General features: G+C 60.5%; 1 protein-coding gene across 5 annotated transcripts in view; it reads left to right on the top strand.

Moving 5' to 3' along the window:
* Positions 1–19,396, top strand: part of EIPR1 (EARP complex and GARP complex interacting protein 1) — a 123,586-nt gene extending 104,190 nt beyond the window's left edge. For all 5 annotated transcript variants that reach the window (XM_045979272.1, XM_045979271.1, XM_045979275.1 and 2 more), the window contains 5 exons: positions 1,253–1,352; positions 11,991–12,127; positions 15,038–15,205; positions 16,648–16,815; positions 18,863–19,396. In XM_045979272.1, coding sequence (XP_045835228.1) covers positions 1,253–1,352; positions 11,991–12,127; positions 15,038–15,205; positions 16,648–16,815; positions 18,863–19,037 — 748 coding nt within the window. In that variant the 3' untranslated portion in view covers positions 19,038–19,396. The remainder of the gene's footprint in view (positions 1–1,252; positions 1,353–11,990; positions 12,128–15,037; positions 15,206–16,647; positions 16,816–18,862) is intronic.
* The last annotated feature ends 1,772 nt before the right edge of the window (positions 19,397–21,168 follow it).

The raw sequence follows: 21,168 nt of genomic DNA, 5'->3' as shown, positions 1-21,168 counted from the left end.
GCGTTTTTCAGAAAAGATGCGCTAAGCTCCGTGCGGTGGAGGGGCGAGACACCTGTGGTGAGAGTGCCGTGAGCCCCGTGTTTCTTACACTAAAAAGGAGAAAGAAACCGTGGTTTTGGGTGATACTCGTGTTACAAGCGCCACCAACCGCACTGACAGCGTGGGCAGGCGGTGCAAGGGAGGGGCGCCGTGGGTCAGGGTTGGGCTCAGCAGCGGCAGCAGCCGCAGGGTGTTCCCTCGGGGCTGCAGCCCCTCCTGGGTTATGCGACATGAGCGAGACGCTGCTCACAGCCTGCTGGGACCTCATCAGCAGGCGTAGAAACCCACCGTGTGACGGACTCCGGGGCTGTCCCGCGGAGGTGACGGGGTCTGTGCGTCCCACTGGTTCTTCAGGCAGGCCCTGTATCAGGTGCGGTGGCTTCCGCTGGTCGAAGGAAGCCGGGGTTCCCACTGGCCGACCCCTGAGGAGGGGATATGACGTCACAGGCAGGGCAGACACGGAACCCTCCCATCGCCACCACTCCTTGGGCTACAGAGGATGTGGGCATTCTGCCCCAAATGGCAGCGTCCCTGCCGGGCCCCCTTGAGACCCGGGCCCCCAGCGGGCCGCGTCCTGTCCTCTTGGCGCTGATAGTTAGTTCTCCATTCCTTAGTCCCCGGGAAGACGCGTCAGCTCGGGCAGACACTGCAGGGCCCCTTGGGCTGGGGCCTGAAACCGCAGACCTTACTTGTCATGATTCTGGGGGCTGGAAGTCGGAGTTGGGGGGTCCGCATGGTCGCGATCTAGTGAGAGCCCTCTTCCTGGCTTACAGACAGCTGCCCTCCCGCGGTGTGCCCATGCGGTGGGCGGGAGGGAAAGAGACGCCGCCGTGTGCCCGTGCGGCGGGCGGGAGGGAAAGAGACGCCGCCATGTGCCCGTGCGGCGGGCGGGAGGGAAAGAGACTCCACAGACAGCAAGGCACAGGCCTGCCTTCCCCACCTCCTGTGGCCCCGAACACCCCGAAGGCCTGGCCTCCTAACCTCCTAACCGCCCGACCTCAGCGGAGTCGGGAGGACACAGACGTTCGGCGGGAGGGGACACAGTGCCGCACACACATGTGCCGTCTGGAGTCCTGCCGTGGTGGGCATCAGCCGTGACTGTGCGCTCGGGAGAGCCTCGCTGCCCGGGAAGGATGCGCGCAGCGGCTCTCGGCCACAAAGACATCCGGGGCTTGCAACGTCCTACTCACGAGAGTCCTCCTCTTCCTTGCAGTGTCACGTGGGAGCCCACGGGGGACGGGAAGAAGGTCATCTCGCTTGCGGACAACCACATCTTGCTGTGGGACCTGCAGGAGAGCTCCAGCCAGGCCGTGGTGAGTGACAAGCTTACGGTTTTCATGGTTTGTGTTTTTTTAATTGGACCTTTTGGCTGAATTCAGAATACAATTCTTGGTTTGTATACACTTGGAATCTTGACGTTAGTTGTGAAGCACTTGATGAACGGGCGGAATTGCTGGTCGGAGGACTGCACGACGGGCTCTGCGGGGGAGGCTGCCTCCGGGCCCTGCAGACAGGACACAGAACTGAGGGTTGACAAAACCCACCCTTGGACGCGATTTGTCCAGAAGAGTCAGTGGGATATTCTGACATATACTCTCTTGTTTCAAGTCTTTTCAGTGACCAGGTTTTCGAAGTCTGGTTACAGTCACCTTTTGGGTAGGAGTGGTCATAAAACACAGTTTCATGGTGCTGAAGATCTTCTTTCCAGTTTCCGTGTGAGTTGGAAAAATGGCAGTGGTCCTCGGCCCCGCTCCCCCACAGTCCCTGACCCCCGTGGCCTATGATCCCCCTGTGACCACCCTGGGGCCTTGACCCCCTTGTGTCCTGTGACACCCCCACCCCCGTGGCCCATCAGCGGATCCTCCCTCACTGGCACGCGTGGGCCTTCCGGTGGCCGCAGTCATCAGACCGTGTGGGTGTGGCCGGGGGCCGCCATGGAGCACCTTCCTGCCTGAGCTGCGGGACCCACACCTCGCCCTCGGGGCTCCGTTTCGGAGGACGGGAGTGCCTAGGTCCTCACAGCTCCCCGCAGGCGGCGTGTCTCACAACATTTTGGGGTCAGCGCTAGCTTTCTTGGGAACCTGTTTTGCTTTCTGGTGGTCGTCGCCTCCAGGACCTTGGCCTTCGGTAGACGTGCTGCTGATGGGTAGAGTTCGTGTTTGAGTCCTTAGAATTTCCACTTGAAATCGTGACTTTTATTGCGTTCGTGACCTCGTTGCATTGGTTTACATCCAAGTAACGCCTTCAGAGACAAAAATCTAGAGCCTTGACAGAGCTTGTGGTGTCCCTGGTACCGAGGGCGCCACACAGCCACGCGTAGCAAGAGGGACGGGGCAGCGTCTGTGGGATGGATCTCTGTAGTGGTGGCTCCTTGCACGTGGCTTTGTTCCCATGACGCGGCTTTAGCTCTTCTCCCTCGAGGTATGTCTTGGTATTAAATCCTCTCGGGCAGGCGGTGGAGATAGCGTGAAGAATGATGATCGTCACTGGTACATGGCTTCAAAGTCAGACCCTTTAGAACGTGAAGTGCCGTGTTAGTGTCTCAAAACTCCACACGGTCAGAAGGGAGTCTCCTGGCCTTCAATGTGAGCTTAAGAGTTGGTCTGTCCTTGTAGTGTGTGAGTACTATTTAAGGGAAAGCATCAGTATTTTTATTGAGAAAAGGATGTATTTGTATATCACAGAGTAGAATGCAAATTTCACCCAGATTTTAGAGTGCAGCAGGAAAGTGGAGGGCCACCCAGTGCGTGGGGCACAGCTCTGGGGGGAGACGGTGCGGGACACTCCTGGGAGCCGGCCTCGGAGTCTGAGTCTTGGTCGGCTGCAAGCGCCCTCCCATCCCCCACCGACTCGCCTCTCGCGGGTGCCCCTGTATAGCCAGAGACCAGAGACGGGAAGGGCACAGTGCTGTCCTGATGGAGTGCAGGTCACGGAGATGCTGAGGGGGGAGCCGTGGGCCGGGGAGCCTTGCCGGGCGGGAGGGGCCAGGGAGGAGGAGAGCCCTGTGTGTGCACAGCCCGTCCTGGAAGCCGACGGGGCTTCTCTGCAGACCCTCGGCCGTCTCGGAATGATTTTATGGTAGGGTGATTAATCTGTAACTTATTTTCTGCAGAGACCAATTTAGTTTTCTCTCCTTCGTTTTTATCTGCCCTCAGCACTTCTGTCAATACCACTTTGCGGCCCTCGGCCGTGGTATTTAATACCGAAACCTTCCTATCGATTCCGGCCGTCTCCACACCCAGCTCCTCCGTCTTTTTTTTACCGTCGGAGGATATTGCCTTCTGTGGTGAATCTAATCTTATGCTCGCTGCATCATTACCTTTTGCAATTAAATTGGAGGTTCTTTGCCATTTATAATCATTAGCAGAGCCCAGGGGAGGTCTGCAGGGGGAGGTTGCACGGGGTCCCGGCCCCGATGAAGGCAGAGGGGATGCCTCCCTGTTTCGGAGTGTGCTCATCCGTCTCCGGGCCCTCGCAGCTCTCAGTAGCTGTGGAAATAAATAGCTTTCCAGGTGCCGCGAGCAGCAGAGCGCAGAGAAGACGGGTGCCTTGAGACTCGGCCGTCCTCTTCCTTCTGGCCGTGCGTCAGCACGGGGCCTTCTCGAGGGTGAACCCAGGGTGTCCCCCACCCAGGGACACGGGGCCTGAAGGCACTGATGTCCCAGAACGCCTCTCAGAAGGAGGATGGGCTTCAAGGACGCAGCGCTCCTGCAGAAATGCCGTGACATGAGGGCTAAAACCTATGGCAGAAGCGACTGCGCATCGGTGTGGGGGCGGCTGGCGGTGGCAGGAAAGTTATTCAGAGCAGCTCGGGCCACTTCCGCTGTGCCTGGAAATACAAAACATGCGTTTGTTCGTGGGGCAGAGAGTGCTGGGCAGGAACAGGAGCTGCCCTCAGGACGAGCGGGCCAGGCCCCCAGGTGCCCTGTCCTCCTGGGAGCCTGTGTGTTGCCTGCCACACCGTGACCACGCTTCACGCCCGGCCCACTGTTCTCCACGTGTGGCCCCGAGGGGAACGGAAGCTGTTTTCCTGTCTGGGGTCGGGGGTGCCCGTTCCCTCACCGGCGTGAGTGCTGCAGGGGCTCACCCAAGTCTGCCCTGGGGTGATGGGGCCCGCGTGAGACCTCGTGTCCAGCCCCCCGGGGCAGCGCGGCAGGTCTGCCCAGATGGGTGTGGGAGGATGGGACCCGCCCCACACGAGGGGCCTTCCCACGCCGTGTCCCCTGCTCTCTGCCCTGTTTTCTCCGCGGGGCCGCTTGCAGAGGAAAGGTCTTTTTCCACACAGACTTCATTCTCAGAGTGGTTTCGTGGGGTCACGACAAAGGTGAGGCACAGAAGCTTCTCCTGGCCTCGCATGCACACAGCCTCCCCCCCGTCAGCATCCCCACCAGAGGGGACATTTGCTGCCCTCGATGGGCCCCCAGACGGGGCTGTCCTCCTTTATCTCGTCTGACATCCCAGGTCCCCACTGACCTAGCAGCTCTTTCCCTGCCTGATGCAGAGGAAGGTCGAGCACCCAGCTGCCGGGCGCACGTGGAGCCTGTCGCATGGGCACGTGCTCCCTCAGCAAGCGCGGACGGCCAGCGTTGAGGGCACGGCCGGAGGGTCCGCGAGGTCCCCAGGCCCCCACCGTGTGCCTTCTCAGTTGCGAGGGGGCTCATACGGTGTGTTGACAACTTCGTCCCGCATGATTTTGCAGCAGTCCACGTAAGAAAGGCACTGATTTTAAAGCAGGCCACGTAAAGACACAGACCTCGGGGTCACAGAAGTCAGCTCCCTCACTTGACAGTTGAGAAGAAGGAAGGCCTTAGGAGCCAGGGAGGTCCTGGAGAAGGTGCGGTTTGAGGGACAGGTTTGCGGCTGCACTCCTGACCCCCCCCCCGCCCCATGGTGGGCTTGTCATGGCCCCGGCACGCGTGTACTGCATGTCCAGAGCCTCGGTTCTCACCGGTCTTTGGTGGCCACCGTCACAGCGGGGGGTAGACGTGAGTGTTGGAACAGTGAACACTTGTTTGCAGCAAACCCAGTAAATAGGGTGTTGACTGGGTTTCGTCAAGCTGGTCCACGGAGAACAGGTTTTCCGTGGGAGCTGGTTTTCTGCTGAGCCTCGGGAAAAGGCATTCAATGTAGCTGAGCGCCGTCTGCATCGCGGACGTTCTCTTTGCTGCAGTGTGCTTTGGGATGGTCGTTTAAAAAACTGTAATCGTCAAGAAAACATGGGGTAGTTTCCTAAGTTGTGTATCTTAAGGAGCATAATAGCTACAAACAGCTTTGATTTTATAAATACCAGAGACAATGAGGGTTCTTTGGCCTTCCGCTAGGTCTCGGAACCATCAAATACAGATCAGGCTGGCTGTTGGTGTCGGGCAAGCGTTTGCTTCTCAAGCTCTCAAAAGATTTTTTTCTAGTAAGAGCGGATGATAGAGTGAATCATACGTCTGACAAACCAAGCATGCTGAAGGGAACACAGCAGCCGCTGCGGGGAGTGGGACACGTGCCCCTCAGTGGGGCCGGACTCCGAATGCGGACACACAGCCTCCGCCTTCCTGTGGTTCACCTCCCAGTGTGAGGTCTGCAGGGCAGAGGTGACGGAATTCCAGTTTGCTGGCGTTGCGGTGATGGGCTGGGACAGGCATGGGCCAGCCACCCCAGTGAAGGGGGCAGCGGTGGGCACGAGGCTCGGGAGGGGGATGAAGGCCGTGGCTCCGTGGCGGGAGCCCAGGCAGCCTTCTGAGCCACGACCTCAGGTCCCGTTTCAGCCACTCACTCCCCCGTGACGTGGGCAGGTGGCCTGGCCTGAGACTCTGTCGTAGCTGGAGAGCCGGGACAGGTTTCCACATTGACACAGTTGGGCGATGTCACAGTGGGTGTCATGGGGGCAGCCTGCCCCATAGGGCCCGGGGCGTGGCAAGCGTGCGCGACCCACAGATGGCTGGCTGGGTGGCGGGGGGAGGACGGGGGCGTGGAAGGACGGCCCGAAGGAGGAAGGGAGCGATGGGGCGCGTGGAGTGCGCGAGTGCACGGTGGAAAATGGATTGGGTGAGGGTCAGGTCAGCGGGATCCTGGTGCCAGGGCCAGAGGTCGAGAGGAGAGAAACTGAGGCCCAGGAGAGCCGTCTGCGCACACCTCCTGCTTCAGTCGAGCCTCCGCCGGCAGGTGAGGGTCGCCTTCGACGCGGGGAGACGCGTGTCGTCATGGCCGCGCTTCCAGCATTTCCAGCCTTTGTTACTCTCCTCAAAGACGTCCCCTCGCTAATCAGCTGTAATTAGATCGCGCTTTCCGCCGGATCGCCAGAGTCTAATTGGCGCGGTGGAACCATTTCTCTATTCTCATCCGTCTCAGAGAGGAAATTTAAATCTGCACGCGTGACCTTTCCTGTTTTGAGTATGGAGCCGAGGTCAAGCCCGCAGCTGTGGGTACAGCACACACCCTTTCCTCTGCAAAGACAGCTTAGGTTTTGGTGCAGCAAAGGGGAAAAGCCCTTTTAGTTCTGTTCTTTCTGCAAATAGAGTCCTGGTTGAAATACACTAAAAATAAATGTAAAATGACCTCAGATCCCCTCACCTGTGATGCTGTCTAACGCCCTGTGTGCATCTCCTGAAGACAGGAGGGCGCTGGCTTCCGGGAGGCCAGTGCCGGAGGCGGGGAACAGAGTCCCCGGTGGGGCGTGGGAGCTGCCGGGCCGGCCCACCAAGCTGTGGAGCCCATGCAGCCACGCCCAGGAGCCGGGGACGCCCACCCCCGGACCTGGGGAAGCTTGGGATGCGGGCAGGGGGATGGCAGGACCCACTTCGGCCTCCCTGCAGACCCCTCTCCACACGCCTTGGCAGTGGGGGGTCCTGCACCGGCTGTCCCTGTTCCCCGCTGCTTGGCCCTTCCTCCCCTTTCCTTGCACGTCCTGAGGGCAGTGATGGGCTGGGGCGCTCCTGCCGGGTCTGCTCCCACCGGCTCCGTCGTCTCCTGTGACTCACCTGCACCCCGGAAGACAGCAGCGGCCCCTGCCTTCCGCCCACCCCCGAAGGTGGACTGGAGCTCTGCGTGTCGGCCGCGCTCTTCAGGGGTCTCTTAGTTTCTGTGGCCCTGCCGGGTGGGCTCTTGAATAACTCCATTTCCTGACGGAGCGATGGGAGCAAAGCCGGGCTCAAAGGGACTCGGTCGCTTGGGACCAGCTGTGGCTCCAGCTCAGGGGGTTCACGTTCAAGGCTGGGCTGGAATTTCCCGGCTGAGAGAGGTAGGGGACACTCCCACGACCTTCCCCGGGGTGGGCAGGGGCTCGTGGCACAGCCCGACCAGGAGCAAAGGGGCCCTGGCAGTGGTCACGGCTGGCGTGTGAGCAGGCCACTCCCGCTGGCTGCTGGGGAGCCCCGGCATGTCGGTGGGACTTGGCCGTGTGGCATGCTCCTGCCTCTCACACTCTGAGTGCCGGGGCCTGCCGTGGCTGCACCTGCCACCCTCCTGCCAAGGAGGTGCAGAGCGGCTCCTCCATCGTCTTTGGAGGTGGGCAGCACGTGTCTTTGGTCCCCGGCACCCTCGCCACCCCGGGCCACGGCGGCAGGCAGTGCCGCTTCTGTCTTCGGGAGCCTCCGGCCTCGTGCGCTGCTCACGACAGCACAAGGCGTGGCGTTTCGTTCGTTGGAGTCGTGCTCCTTTGTCCGTGGCCTTGTGATGGTTATAGCACTGAAGAGCAGCTCGTGGGGTCGCTTTAGTCATACCTTTTGGGGTGGGAGGCCCTGAATAGTTGGGCTCAACGTCGAAAACCAGGTGACTGTGCGCAGTGCACTCTCTGCGGTCGTGGCTGCGCTGTCTCCGGTCACCGGGAAGCCAGCACACGCGGCTGCTTAACCGTAGCGCATAGGCCGTGCCGCTGCCCTGAGCAGGCCTCCAAACGTCGATGGCGAGGTCTTTCAGGGTGTTGCTACAGTGGACTCGGGGCACGGAGTTTCTATTGCCCAGTTAGATCACGTGCTAGAGTGAGCCCGGGAGTCGAAGCAGGAGGCTGGTCCTGCCCCTGCCCCACCGGCTGTGTGACCCAGTGTGAGGCGCCCACCCCCTCAGGGTCTCAGGTTTCCCAGCTGCCAAGTCAGGGGGCTCGGCCGGCCCGTCCTGGAGCTGCTGGGATTCACTCTCGGTCTCCCCTCTCCTCTGGTTGGCACTTGTGTCTCTTCTCTGGCTGTAACCGGTGTCCGCAAAGGTGGCTGCTTCCCGTGGCCCCCATGTGTCAGGGCAATCTCTGTGAGGACGTCAGGGACCTGGAAGCCGGGCGACCCTCAGGTCCCTCACGTGGCTCTGGTGCAGGTGTTGGCAGCTGGGTCTCATCTGAGGACTCGGCCAGGGAGGGGGGTGGCCCCACGCTCTGGACGAGGTTATGGCAGGATGTGGTTGGCCCGAGGGCCCGCGCTCCTCACTTCCCTGCACGTGGGCCACTGAGCGTGGCAGGCAGCTTCACCGAAGCCAGGGAGACAGGGAGAATGTCAGATCATGTCATCGTGGGACATCCCTCAGCTCGGAGGACTCTGCTGTTTGACAGCCGACACCAGCGAGGGGGCACGCAGGCCCTGAGGAGCTGGATGCTGTGCCTCCCGTGGGCTGTCCGACCACCCGCCCTCGTGCCGACGGGCTGACCTTCCCCAGGCCTGCATTGCCTCGCCGCCCTGTTGGGCTGACACCCAGCACCACCCCTAGACCAGCGGGGTTGTCTTCCGGCTCTGCCTCGTTCAGGCAGGAATCCCTCCACGCTGTCTGCTGCTGATTCAAGTTCTCTGCAGCCCCACAGGCTGTCCTGGGTCCCGAAACTACATGATCCCTTTGTCTGGCCGCTCCAGCCCGCCTGGCTCAGTTTTCTCTGGAGTGTCTGGACCCCCCTTGTTATCTCTCACCATGGCCCGCTGTGGGTTGGCTGTGTCGATGTGCAGTTATTAAATCTCTGTGCCTTGCTGTTCTCCTCTGTGAAATGGGTGTGTTAGCGTGTATGTCCTGTGCCCGCAGTGATTCTGCCGGGACAGGACAGCAGTAGCTGATGACCCGTTGGCATCACCAGCAGAGTTGAATGCTGCCTCTTGCACTGGGTGAGATGTGGGCCAGGCCACCGACCCCCCACCAGCCCGTCCCTCTGCTGTGCTCAGTGTGGCGGGGGCCCCTCGATGCACTTGCTGATGGCTGCACGGCCGCTTGCCGGTTGGTCAGTGGGTTCATTCGTCCCTAACTCGCTTCCACCAGCCGGCGTCCGGGGGGCTGTTCTTGTGGCGTGGGCTCTGGAAGGAGACATGCTTGTCTTCGGGGAGTCCTGGTGGGTCAGCAGTGATGCGAGTGCTGACAGCCGGGGGACAAGGCTCACAGGTCTTACCCTGGGGGGCCACGCCGTGACGCTTCCCCATGGCGGCCTCGCAGAAAAGTCGCTCCATCGCAGGCATGTGACGTGTCTTCTGAAGGTGCAGCCTGATGTTTTTACGTTTCTGAAGAGTTTGATGATGAATCGGTATTTTTAATAGACGATTAATTAGAGCACTGAGTGCTGATTAGTTAGAAAATATACCCAGCGCTTTCACAGTCCCTCATCTTACTTAATTCCATCTTCAGAAAACTGAAATTGCACCTGTAGGAATTTTGTTTGACTTAATTTTTTTCCATAATGGGAAACTATGAAACGATTTCTTAGCTGATACCGTGCACATGGAGGTTAAACGAGCGAGAATAGTCAAGCCAAGCGTGAGCTCAGCGTGTTTCTCTAACGTACATTTTGGAGCCATTTTTAGCGTCCGAGGTCGTGTTGCTTCTCTGGAAAGCATGCCCGTCGCCGCTCCGGGGCAGTTTCTCTCCGCCTCCTGCCTGATCGCTCCTGCTCACCATCCTCACTAGGCCCAGGGTCTGGGTCCCCGTCACAAGTTTCCTGTCGGCAGTTCTCTTTGCTCTGTGGCCTGGTGGGTCCCCTGCGGGCTCTGTGTGAGACTGCCCGCCGCGGACCCTCGCGCTCCCCAGGGGCCCCGGTGCCGGTTCACTGAGAGTTGGAGGGGAAGAGTGGGCAGAGCTGTGTCCTGCATCTGCCGCTCCTGGCGTGGTTATTGGGCAGTTTGCCCCTTTGCGTCACCCCCGGCCGCTGGCTGCTGTCCACTGGCCCTCGTGGCACTTGACAGGCTGAGCCAGGCCACGGCCCTCCCTGGGAATTTTGTGACGAGTCTTGGGGTCAGCTTGGTCTTTTGTGGGTGTCCGTGTGGGGCATCATGGCCTGGCGCCCCTACCCCTGCCTGGGGGCCATGAGGACACTGGTCTGGGGGGCGCGAGAGAAGCTCCGAGGGGGTGTGGCAGGTACAGGAGGGAGATGTGGGGGCCTGGTGGTTCCTGACATCGCCCTGAGAGCCCGTGGGGTCCTGGCTCCCCGGCGGCTCCCTTCCCCCAGACACTCTGCCCCATGACCACTCACTGTCCTCAGCTCTTACCACCACCACAGGACTGGCCTCAGGCCCTGTGCTCCACGTCTGCCCCACGCTGCTGGCCTTGGTGGCTGTCAGTGGCCTCCAGGACCTCCTGGCGCCCCTGTCGGCCTGGTGTTGGTGGCTTTGGCACTTGGTGCGGCGTCCCCAGCCTGGCGAGGCTCTGTGTTCTCTGCATGGGGTGTGTGTCTGCCTCTGACCCCTGCTACCTTCACTTCTGACTTTCCGCATGCTCAGCGCACCCCCGGCCTCCTCGGGGATGGCTGCTCCCTGCATGATACGCCACGGCAGGAAGGCAGGAAACTGGTGTGTTTTTGGAGGAGGGTTTTCTGGGACAAGATGAGCCAGGAAACCTTGCCGCGGAGGGGCTGGGGCAGGGGAGTGTGTCCTGCATGGGCGGCCGTTGCTGCAGGGCTTGCTGGAATGAGGGGGTCCCTCGGAGTCCATCTCAACAGATGGGTCGTGCATCACCTTTCTGACATGGGCCAGCATCCCCAGAGAGGAGGCGGTGCGCTCCCCTAAGGCTCTAATTGAATCCCCTCGCACTGCCTGCAGACTCTGGGGGGTGCCCCAGGCCTGTCCATGTCGAGTCTGGGGGCTCGCCCTGACCCTGTGCTGCAGGGGCCCCGAAGAGCACTGAGATGGGCCGCAGGGCCCAGGATGGTCACAGGGACGTTCCCTATCCCCCGCAGCTCCTTCAGACCTCCCTCAGTCCCCACCCAGGGCTCCTCCAAAGAATGAGGCTGGCGTTCAAGGTAATGGGAATGGGGTGCTGCTCCCAGGGGACGGGTGGCCGAGAGCTCCGCGGACGCCTCTCCCTGCCTGTAGAAGTCACTTTGTGGGCAGAGAGTCAACCCCCAGACCCCCAGACTGGAAGAATGATGTGGTCAGTGTGAGACATCTTCCATCAAGGGCCACATGGGCCTGTGGGCAGGGACACGCGTGGCGGGAAGCTATTCTTCCTGCTCGTGACCAGGAGCCCCTTGACTCTCAGGACACAGCACATGGCCCAGAGACAGCCCCAGTGGGTCTCACGAGGCCTTGGTCAAACCTTTGGAGAAAGAGCCTGGAGGCCTGTGAGCGGGAGGCACGTGTCCCGAGACCGGAGTTCAGCCGGGCACCACGGGTGGGAGGCGTGTGTCCCGAGACTGGCATCTGACCGGCACGCGTGTCTGGAACAGCCGCACCGCCCGGCCCGAGTGCGGCTTTGGTGACCACGTGTGCGAGGTGCCGGGCGGTGCCGCCTTCCGGGTGAAGCCCAGGATGGGGGCACAGCCTAGCACGTCCTGGTCCGTACAGGCCTATCAGTACGCTTTCTCTTTTTTGTTGTGCTCAGTTTCATGGTTTTTTCCAAATTAGGTGCAAATAAAGGGAAAGAAACAAAGACAGAGCTTCTTAATTATTTTCAGTAATTATTTTCAATAATATCCTGTGACTATAGGATGTCCTCTTAAATGTTCAGAAAAAAGTTTACATTCCTGTTTTTTCTCTCTTCCCCTTTCTTACACACCACCCAATTCCCAGCTGGCCAGCTCGGCGTCCCTGGAAGGGAAGGGACAGCTGAAGTTTACCTCTGGACGGTGGAGCCCTCACCACACCGGCACCCAGGTGGCCACCGCGAATGACACGGCCATCCGGGGGTGGGACACGCGGAGCATGAGGTCAGTGATGGCGTGATCCCGCAGATGGCCCCTCTCTGTCCGCGAGGGGGCGGTTCCGGGTCACACGTGCCTGGGGACACCCAGCTTGTCGGTCTTCGTCTGGTTTTGTGCAGGAAGGCGTATGTCTCGTTTTGTGTCTCTGCCCCGGCTTGAGCTGGCAGCCCCATGGGGGCCCAGCGTTCCTCCCCTGCCCGTTTCTGGTCTCGTGTGGCTGTTCCTGGAGTGAATGGTGGCCGTTGTAGTGAAAATCAGGATTGGGATTTGAAACATCTCAGCCAGGAGGGGGGACCGCCGGCTTGTTGGTCCCTGTGATTGGCGAGCATAGGTGGGCAGGCGCGGCCCCAGGTGAGGCCTGTGCACTTGCCTGTGACAGTCGCTGTGCCTTTAAGGGCCGCACCTCTCGGGGAAGCACGGTTTGTCATGTAAAGTCATTATGCGCTGCAGCCAGCAGTTCTAATGGAACAAATAAGAGCGATTTTTCCGTTCCAGGTGTGGTTTGATAGGCAAAGGACTGATGGTGTGCACCTCTGTTGCCGTGGCAACGGGCACCGAGCAGCGGCTGTTAAGATACAGTTTGCCCCTGAGCACGTAGTAATTTATCACCAGGCTGTGGAGACGAGTGTCTCCGAGTCCCGCGTGCTGCCCTTGAGGGGGGGGTGGGCACAGCTTTAAATTTAGGTCCACGGCCTCTCCGAAAGCTCAGCGGCCAATACATCATCAGTTGCCACTTCCTCAGGGTGCGTGGATCGGCTCGAGGGGCTTCACTGCTGAAGTGGAGAGCCAAGGGCGCCGGGCCGAGGAACGTGGCACGGGAGAGCCCCTCCTGCGGGCCGCCAGTCCCTGTGCGCACCTTGTTCTTTAAAGGACACGAGCAGGTTCTGTACCCATCAAAGGACATTACACGCCCCCTACAATGAGAGCAGACGGGCTCTGGGTGGCGGTGCCCCATCCCCCTGGCCCTGCCCCCAGGCGGGGTCCTTGCTGACTGTTCCTTCTCCTTTTGTGAGTGGCTTTGGTTTTATTCAGCCAAGGTGCTTTTGTGTTGACATCACCGACCCCCAGGGCGCGCACAGCACCCTGGGCCAGTGCTCAGTGCGCGTGGGACTGTCTGCCTAGCACCCCCCAACCTGCCAGGATTTTGTGTTGTACAGTTGCCAGTTTCCCTTGGAAGGTCTTCCGGGTTTGGGGTATCTTCTTTTAGGAAAAGATCGGGGGATATTGGAAAAGTGCGGGATGTAAAAATCATTTCAAGATAGAAAAGTGGTTTAGGGTCAGGAAGTGCGGCATGGGAGAAGACGGAAGGGAGCGAGTTTACCCGCCTCGAGGGCGGAGGGGCACTTGGCATGGCGGCGGGCTGTGCAGGGTGATTACAGGAAGCCAGGCCACCTGCTGGCCCACCCGGCTGCAGCTGGAGGCCTGGGAAGCGGGAGGGCTTGCCGGGGAAACTAAGTCACACCTGGGGGAGAAAATACACAGAGCAACATGGTCAGCAGTGCCTCGCCCCCTCCCGACCGGGTGCGGGACTTTGGTTCCAACCTTCGCCCAGCCTCCCTGATGACCTGCGCCCACCCCCCCCCCGCACTTTTGGGTTTCTGACATCAGAAGGGTTTGACTGACGGAATGTTCTAATTTCACACCCGTGAGGAGCCTCTTGGAGCCGTGGAGGTCAGGTGTGTCCGTGTGTCTGTGCACGTGACTGGTGTACATGTGTGTACGTGACTGGTATACGCGTGTGTACGTGACTGGTGTACGCGTGTGTATGTGACTGGTGTACGTATGTGTACGTGACTGGTGTACATGTGTGTACGTGACTGGTGTACGCGTGTGTATGTGACTGGTGTACGTGTGTGTGCACGTGACTGGTGTACGTGTGTGTATGTGACTGGTGTACGTGTGTGTACATGACTGGTGTACGTGTGTGTATGTGACTGGTGTACATGTGTGTACGTGACTGGTTTACATGACTGATGTATGTGTGTGTGTGCACGTGTGTGTACATGACTGGTGTACATGTGTGTGCATGTGACTGGTGTCTGTGTGTGTGCACGTGACTGGTGTACGTGTGTGTACATGACTGGTGTACGTGTGTGTACGTGACTGGTGTACGTGTATGTGCACGTGTGTGTATGTGACTGGTGTACGTGTGTGTGCACGTGACTGGTGTTCGTGTGTGTGTGTCCGTGACTGGACACATACATGCCTGTGCATGTGCCTCATGTGCGTGCGCGCACGTGTGTGTGTGTCCGCACACGTGTGTGCCGCGTGCCTACGGGCGTGCATACACCGTGACCAGCCGTGTGATAGACTGACTGTGATGCCCCGGGTCTCCCGCACACGGGCCATTGTGGGGGTGCTCCGTGAGGCGCTGAGTGGACAGACGGCCCAGCCCTGACCCACACTGTCCCCTCATTGCTTTTCATTGCTTTTCCAGTGTTCCCGTCCTCCCTCTGTCTGTGTCCCTGACACCACCAGCACTGTACCGCCAGCCTGCAGCTGGCCGCTTGCTTTCCTCTCTCCGTGTCCTTCTGGGACTCGGGCAGCACTCCTGCGGCTGTTCCCACGCCTCGCGCTGTCACAGTCCTGCTAACTTGCTGTCTTCTCCAGGGGCCAGGTCACCCTCGGGACAGCCAGGAGCCGGCGTCACCCCACGGCTTCTGGGAGTCACAGATATGCTCCTGGAGAAGCCTCAGCTGGGTCCCCCTGGGAGAGGCACTAGGGGGAGGGTCACCAGGCCTCCTGGAACCCAAGCCGGCCCCGTCGCTTGGGGGAACCCCAGCCTGCACGGCCGTGGTGGGCCGAGCGGTCCCCTGAGGCTGGCATTCGATGGGGAGCAGGAGGCGGGGCCGGTCTGCCGCGTGGGGTCCCCATGACGCACTTCCTGTCCCGTGTGCCCCCCTCGCTGTCTCACAGCCAGATATACTGCATTGAGAACGCCCATGGGCAGCTGGTGCGTGACCTGGACTTCAACCCCAACAAGCAGTACTACCTGGCCAGCTGCGGGGACGACTGCAAGGTGAAGTTCTGGGACACCCGAAACGTCACGGAGCCCGTGAAGACCCTGGAGCAGCACTCCCACTGGTACGGGCCTCCTGCACGTTGGGGGCGGCGTGGCTTGCAACCATTTTGCTAAGGCCTGTCCTGTTTGGAAAGACACAGACCGGCTTCATTTGTGCTGCTGTGAATCTTTCAGGGCACCCGGTGTCATTTTTCCTAAAGAGGCACCCACTCCAAACCCGAATGTTTGTGGTTTATAACCAGGAAGAAGGAAAACATCGGCTTCTGTGTTCTGCAGTTGTGCTGGTTCATACATGCAGACAGTGTGCGCAGAGGCTCACGCGGCGTTGTCGGCCGCACTGCGGAGCGGGAAACCGCCCTCCTGCCCATGGGCAGGGCGCGGGCTCGCTCGGTGTGAGCGTTCACATCGTGGGGATGGTGCTGTGGGTGGGGAGGACACTGGCTCCGTGTGGGGGGCAGATGCTGCCCCAGAGCAGTTGTCACTCCTGAAACGTCACGCGCTGCTCACCGCATGCTGGGTACTTGCGCTAAAGCAGGTGAGAGGTCCGTTCCGGGCCGGCATGCCTGGTAGAAGCTAGCGTCCATTCCAGTGAGGCACACGTGTGTTTGTGTAAGTGCATGCTTCTGTGTGTGATTGCCCGTGTGAGCCCGTGAGGGTGTGTGCCTGCTTGTGTGTGGGATTGCCCGTGCGCACGTGAGCTCGTGAGGGTGGGTGCCTGCTTGTGTGTGTTGTTGCTGCTTGTGTGTGTGCGTGTGGAAGAAACATCTAGAAGACGAGGAACAAAACTGCTGGCAGGAGATTTTGCTCAGGCCAGGGTGGGCACATCCCAGGAGAGTTGACTTTTTCCGGTTTGTGTCCCTAAATTCTTTGAATTACTTACCAGAAGCCATGTTTCTGCACTCAGGACATGAATTTTTTTTCCTTTTTTGGAAAATTTAAGTTCAGTTAACATATGACACACTTGGTTTCAGAGGTAGAGGTTGTGGTCAGGACGTGCAGAAACCTGGCATGCTGGATAGAGTACAGTTTTGCCAGGTTCCGTAAGTTGCTGTGGTGGGCACAGTCTGAGGAGAGACGCCATCCTCCGCGACCCCGCGCGCTGGCTGCCGGCACTCTGCTCGGCTCACTGAGCTCGCCGCGAGGCTGTGCCCCGGACCCTGTGGCTGCTGCTCGTGGCTGTTGCCCTGGGGTTTGGCTCCGTCGCCAGGTCATCTGTAGTCTGTCCTTTGCTCCTGGGGCAGTTGTGGCCATTGGGATTTGGGAAGGCAGGCGGCAGAGGAGGGCAGCAGCAAGCCCTCCTCTCGCTCTGAGGTTTGTGCTTCTATCTGGTCTCGTCTGTCTTTGCGGGGACCAAGAGAAGCTCGTAGAGAAACCTGCAGGAAGTCCGGGCTCTGCCGGCAGCTTCCCGCGTCAGCCCCCGCTGTCTGGGGTCCACGGCCCGCGGTCCCAGCGCTGCCCCGTCCAGGAGGGGCCGAGGGGTGCTGAACTGCCTGCTTGCCTCCAGGGTGTGGAACGTCCGCTACAACCACTCGCACGACCAGCTTGTCCTCACGGGCAGCAGCGACAGCAGGGTCATCCTGTCCAACATGGTGTCCATCTCGTCCGAGCCCTTCGGCCACCTGGTGGACGACGATGACCTGAGTGACCAGGAGGAGCGCCGTCCAGAGGAGAAGTAAGGGCGCTTGCTCTCAGTGGTGGTGCGGGGCTCACTCCTCCCAGACCCCCTCGCGGTTGAGGCGGCTCCCGTCAGGAGCATCTGCGCGTGTGGTCAGGGCGGTGTCCACTCCCGGCTCGGGGCTCCTGGTTCTGGTGGACATTGGTCCTGGCCACAGGGGCGTGGGGGTCGGGGTGGGTTAGCTCATGCCATCTTGTGTGGGTTCTGAAACACGGACCTGGTTGATGTCTGTCCATCTCCTTCTGGAGCGCCGTACAGGGGAGTTTAAAGACCGTCACTCATTCTTCAAACGAGTGCTCAGGCAGTAATGAGAACCTGCGAGCCTCTGTGAGCCACAGGCAGTCCCGGTGTCCTCATCTCCGGCTGGGATGAGAGCTGTGTGTCCAGCTGGTGGTCGGTGGCCCTCACTGTGGCGGGGTGCAGACTCCAGGCCAGCGCCCTCAGCCCCAAATGTATGCGTTCCCTGGCACTCTTCACCCCGAGGCTCCAGAGGGAATGTGGGAAACCTTTCAGCTGTCGTGCCTCTTGGCTGCGAACTCTCCAACCCTAATTGCATCTGTTTAGGGGCTGACTCTGCAAACCAGGGCTCATGCCCCTGGGAAGAGTGGGGCTCCTGGGGACCCGGGACTCATGTGGGTCCCACTCTGTTTGGCGCACAGCAGGGGTGTCCTGGTGCAGGGCTCGCATCAGAGCCTCGGGCCATGAGCAGAGTGTGGCCGCAGCTTCTGTGCACGGAGGAAGAAGCTGGAGAGCTCGTGTCTTCAGTCGGTGGCGTGGACTTTAGAACAGGACAGTCCTTGTGTTTCGAGTAGATTCTTTCTCGTGAGGGGAGCTGCATGCAGCGGCTCACGGCTCCTGGACCCCAGGGCAGGAAGGTCTGGAATAAGCCCCAGTTGAGTTTATCAGCTGAGCCCAACCGTGCCGCAGGCTTGTCCATCTGCTTGAGGTTCTTTACTGTCCTGTGGTCTGAATTCTCCCTGCATCTGCCGAAGCTTGGCCCAACTTCATGTCTGAGAAGAGATCTTCGTATTGGGGCCTTTTCACAGCTGTTTTCTGTCCAAGCACGCGGACGCACAGTTAGAAACACGGTCGCCATCGTTTTGGGGCCATGATTTCCCGACCTCTTCACCAGCTTCTCTGTGCCCAGCCTTGCGGGGGGACAGCAGGCACCTGTGTGGCTCGCAGGGGGAAGGCGGGGGGAGGCAGCGACATCAGCATGGGTGTCCCCGCGTCCTGCTCCTTTGGTCTGTCCACGTGACTTACTAAACTCAGGAGAACAGAGTCCCCAAGAGAATTTTCAGGTGGCGTTTGTAACCAAGCCCCAGTGGGCACGGCAGGTCCGCTGGGCGGGAAGGGGCGGACCCGGACACAGCGCTGGAGGCTGGGGCGGGACCCGGAGGGTGGCTCTCTCCTTGGGGAGAGTCCAGGAGTGTGGAGTAGAAATGGGAAGAAAAGGACAAGGGGAGCCCATGGCCTTAGGGTGTGTTCTGGGTGTGCCACTCTGAGTGGACGACGTGACGTCCTGTCTGAGTTGGCAGGAACGTGTGTGCACCCCTGGCTCACGTGGTGTCACTTGGCCCCATCAGGTCAGGGTCCCTAGAGAAGGAGAGCAGTCGCTCTGATTTGCAGGCTCATGGGAGCCTTGGCGGATCGCGCCGCAAAGTCTGAGACCAGGACCATGGACCCCCTTCCTGCCCAGGCCGGGGAGGCTGCATGCCCCGGGCCAGCTCCGGATCCCTGAGCAGGGTGGGGCCGCGCTGGCTGTCCCCAGGGTCCTTTCGGCTTCTCATCACCCTTTACTCAGCCATCGTGGGTGTTTGCGGTCACCGTCCCCCGAGCTTCGGGCCCTGCTCTTCTGCAGCTGGAGAGAACAAGGTCGGCAGGTGGCGGGTGGCTCTCCCGGCTCCTCACGGCCTCCTGAGGGGTCTGCGGCCCAGCACCAGCTGCCCTCAATCTTCCCGTCCCACGGATGAGGGGAGCAAGGCCCCGGCCCCGGGCAGGATGCCCCGCCGCCCGGCTCATGCATGTCTCTGGTGCCTTGTAGGAGCCAGGAGCCCCCGCAGGACAGCGTCATCGCGACATACGAGGAGCACGAGGACAGCGTGTATGCCGTGGACTGGTCCTCTGCTGACCCCTGGCTCTTCGCCTCCCTGAGTTATGACGGGAGGCTCGTCATCAACAGGGTGCCCCGGGCGCTGAAGTATCATATACTGCTCTAGCGCCGCCCGACCCTCCGCTGGCCGTCCGCGACGGCGCGCCGGTCCTTGGGGACAGTTTCCAAAGTCGCTCCCTGTCTGGGAGAACCGGCATTGCCGGCCTCTCCCGCGAGCCTTTATAGGGAACGAGGGAGCTTCTGCCGACGCGACGCCACTCGAAGTCCCCCCTCGCTGACGGGACACCGTCCTCACTGGGCGGGAGCCGTCCTGCCGCGGGTGCAGGTGGCCCGGTCCCTGTTTGCTCTCTCTGGGCTCTCTCGGGGTGTTGGGAGTTTCACTAAAAAAAAAAAATCTGTTTCCATAGTTGTAACTTCTCTTTCTCCTGAGATGAAGAATAAAATAAAATAAACAAGGCCATGCTGCACGGGCTCCTGGCTCGTTCTTTCAAGAACTCTGCCCTGTACCGCCTGGCCTCTGTCCCTGCTCAGGAGGGAGGCCCGTGCGTCGAGGGGCTGCTGCACTCCTGCCTCCTGGGCCGGACCTGTCTGTGCGCACCATGGCGTCTGGGTGACTGGCCTGGGGGGCTCTGACCGTGACCATGAGCAGGTGTCACGTCAGCCTCGGGCACGTGAGCCTGCGTTCTGGTCCTTGCTGGGTCCTGCTCGCATTATGCCGGCAGCACTGGAAGTACGACTCCCCGTCCCCGAAGCCGCACGCTGGCCCTTGGTCCGCAAGCACACTCTTCCTTGTGAACTCCCCCGTCGTGGCTCCGACCCCTGCTCCTTGGTGGTTCCAAACACAGAGCACGTGGACTTCTGCCCGGTCCTCCTCGGTGGGCCCAGGGGGAGGGAGGACAGGTGGGGCCTGGGGTGGGGGGGAGATGTTTGTTGAGAACTTCCCCCAGGCCTCCTGTGGGCCAGGCACTGTGCTAGGTGCCACGGGCATGGCAGAGAGTAAGGCACAGGTCAGGGCCCACTGGGCAGTGTAGACTGCCGCTGGGAAACCCCTGTCAGCCGGCTGGTTGTGTATCTGTTCTGCTGGAGGCGGACACGTGGATAGATGCCGGGGCAGTACAGAGCAGGGCTGAGGAAGTGCCGTGGGAAGCAGGAGCAGGACGGAGGGCACGTCTGATTCCGAGTGAAGGGCCTCTCTCAGTAGCTGGCTGTGTGTGAGAGCTGTGGCAAAGGGACACTGTATGCAAAGGCCCTGGGGTGCAGTGGGCCTGGCCTGACCGGGAGCATAAGGAAACTGGTAAGACAAGTGGCAGGAGAAGATGGCAGGAGGCCCAGGACCTGAGGACAGAAACCCCAGAGCAGAGACACGGACTGGTGGCCTGGGACCACAGTGGAAGCTTTGCGTCTGCTTCTGTCACTGCTTGTTGCTTTGGTGACAGTCAGAGTTTAACACGCAGAGACTCCCAGTCTGCGTACGGAACAGTTCCTTACCCCCAAACCCCTGCTGCTCCTTGGTAGCCTCCCCTCCCCCAGCCCGGCCCTGCAGAGCCGATCCTCTGCCGTCCCTCAGTGTCTCCGAGGTGTCCTGTGCAAGTGACTGAGGTGGCACTCTCGCTCAGCACAGCACCTGCCGGTTCTTCCAGGCGCCTCGCAGGTGGTTTCCGGTTCCAGGTGGCCACGAGCGGGGCTGCCGTGAATCTTGGCGTCTGGGTGTTTGCGTAACATCAGTTTTCATTTTCCCAGGCAGGCCTTTGCAAACTACACCTGCAGGGCGGATCCCTGCCACCACATGCTTTTGTCAATAAAGTTTTATGGGCACACGGCCCCCTGTTCTGTGTGTGGTCCCGGGGGCTTCGCGCAGCGGCAGAGCTCAGCAGCTGCAGCAGGGACTGTGCGGCCGCCAAAGCTGAGATTGTCTACCCTCTGACCTTTCACAAGGAAAGCGCGGACACCTGCCTTTGCATCCACTTGGAAGTGTGCTGCTGGGCTGGGGAGTGCGGGCGCTCCCCCTGGGCTGCTCGTTCTCTCCGCCACACCGGCCCCTGCACCCTCGGCCTCCAGCAGGCACGTGGCGGCGGAGGGCGGCAGGGCTCATCTGCGCTCCCACCACAGCTGATGCCAAGGAGCGATTGTGTGCGCACCACCGTCCGTCTGCGTGTCCTCCTGGCTGAAGCTCTTTTCTTTTTTTCTTCTTAGAGAGGGAGAGAGAGTGCAGGAGCAGACGGAGGAAGAGAGAATCT

This window comes from Meles meles, chromosome 15 (genome assembly GCF_922984935.1).
Source record: "Meles meles chromosome 15, mMelMel3.1 paternal haplotype, whole genome shotgun sequence".
Classification (NCBI taxonomy): Eukaryota; Metazoa; Chordata; class Mammalia; order Carnivora; family Mustelidae; genus Meles; species Meles meles.
This window is presented reverse-complemented; position numbering and strand designations above follow the sequence as displayed.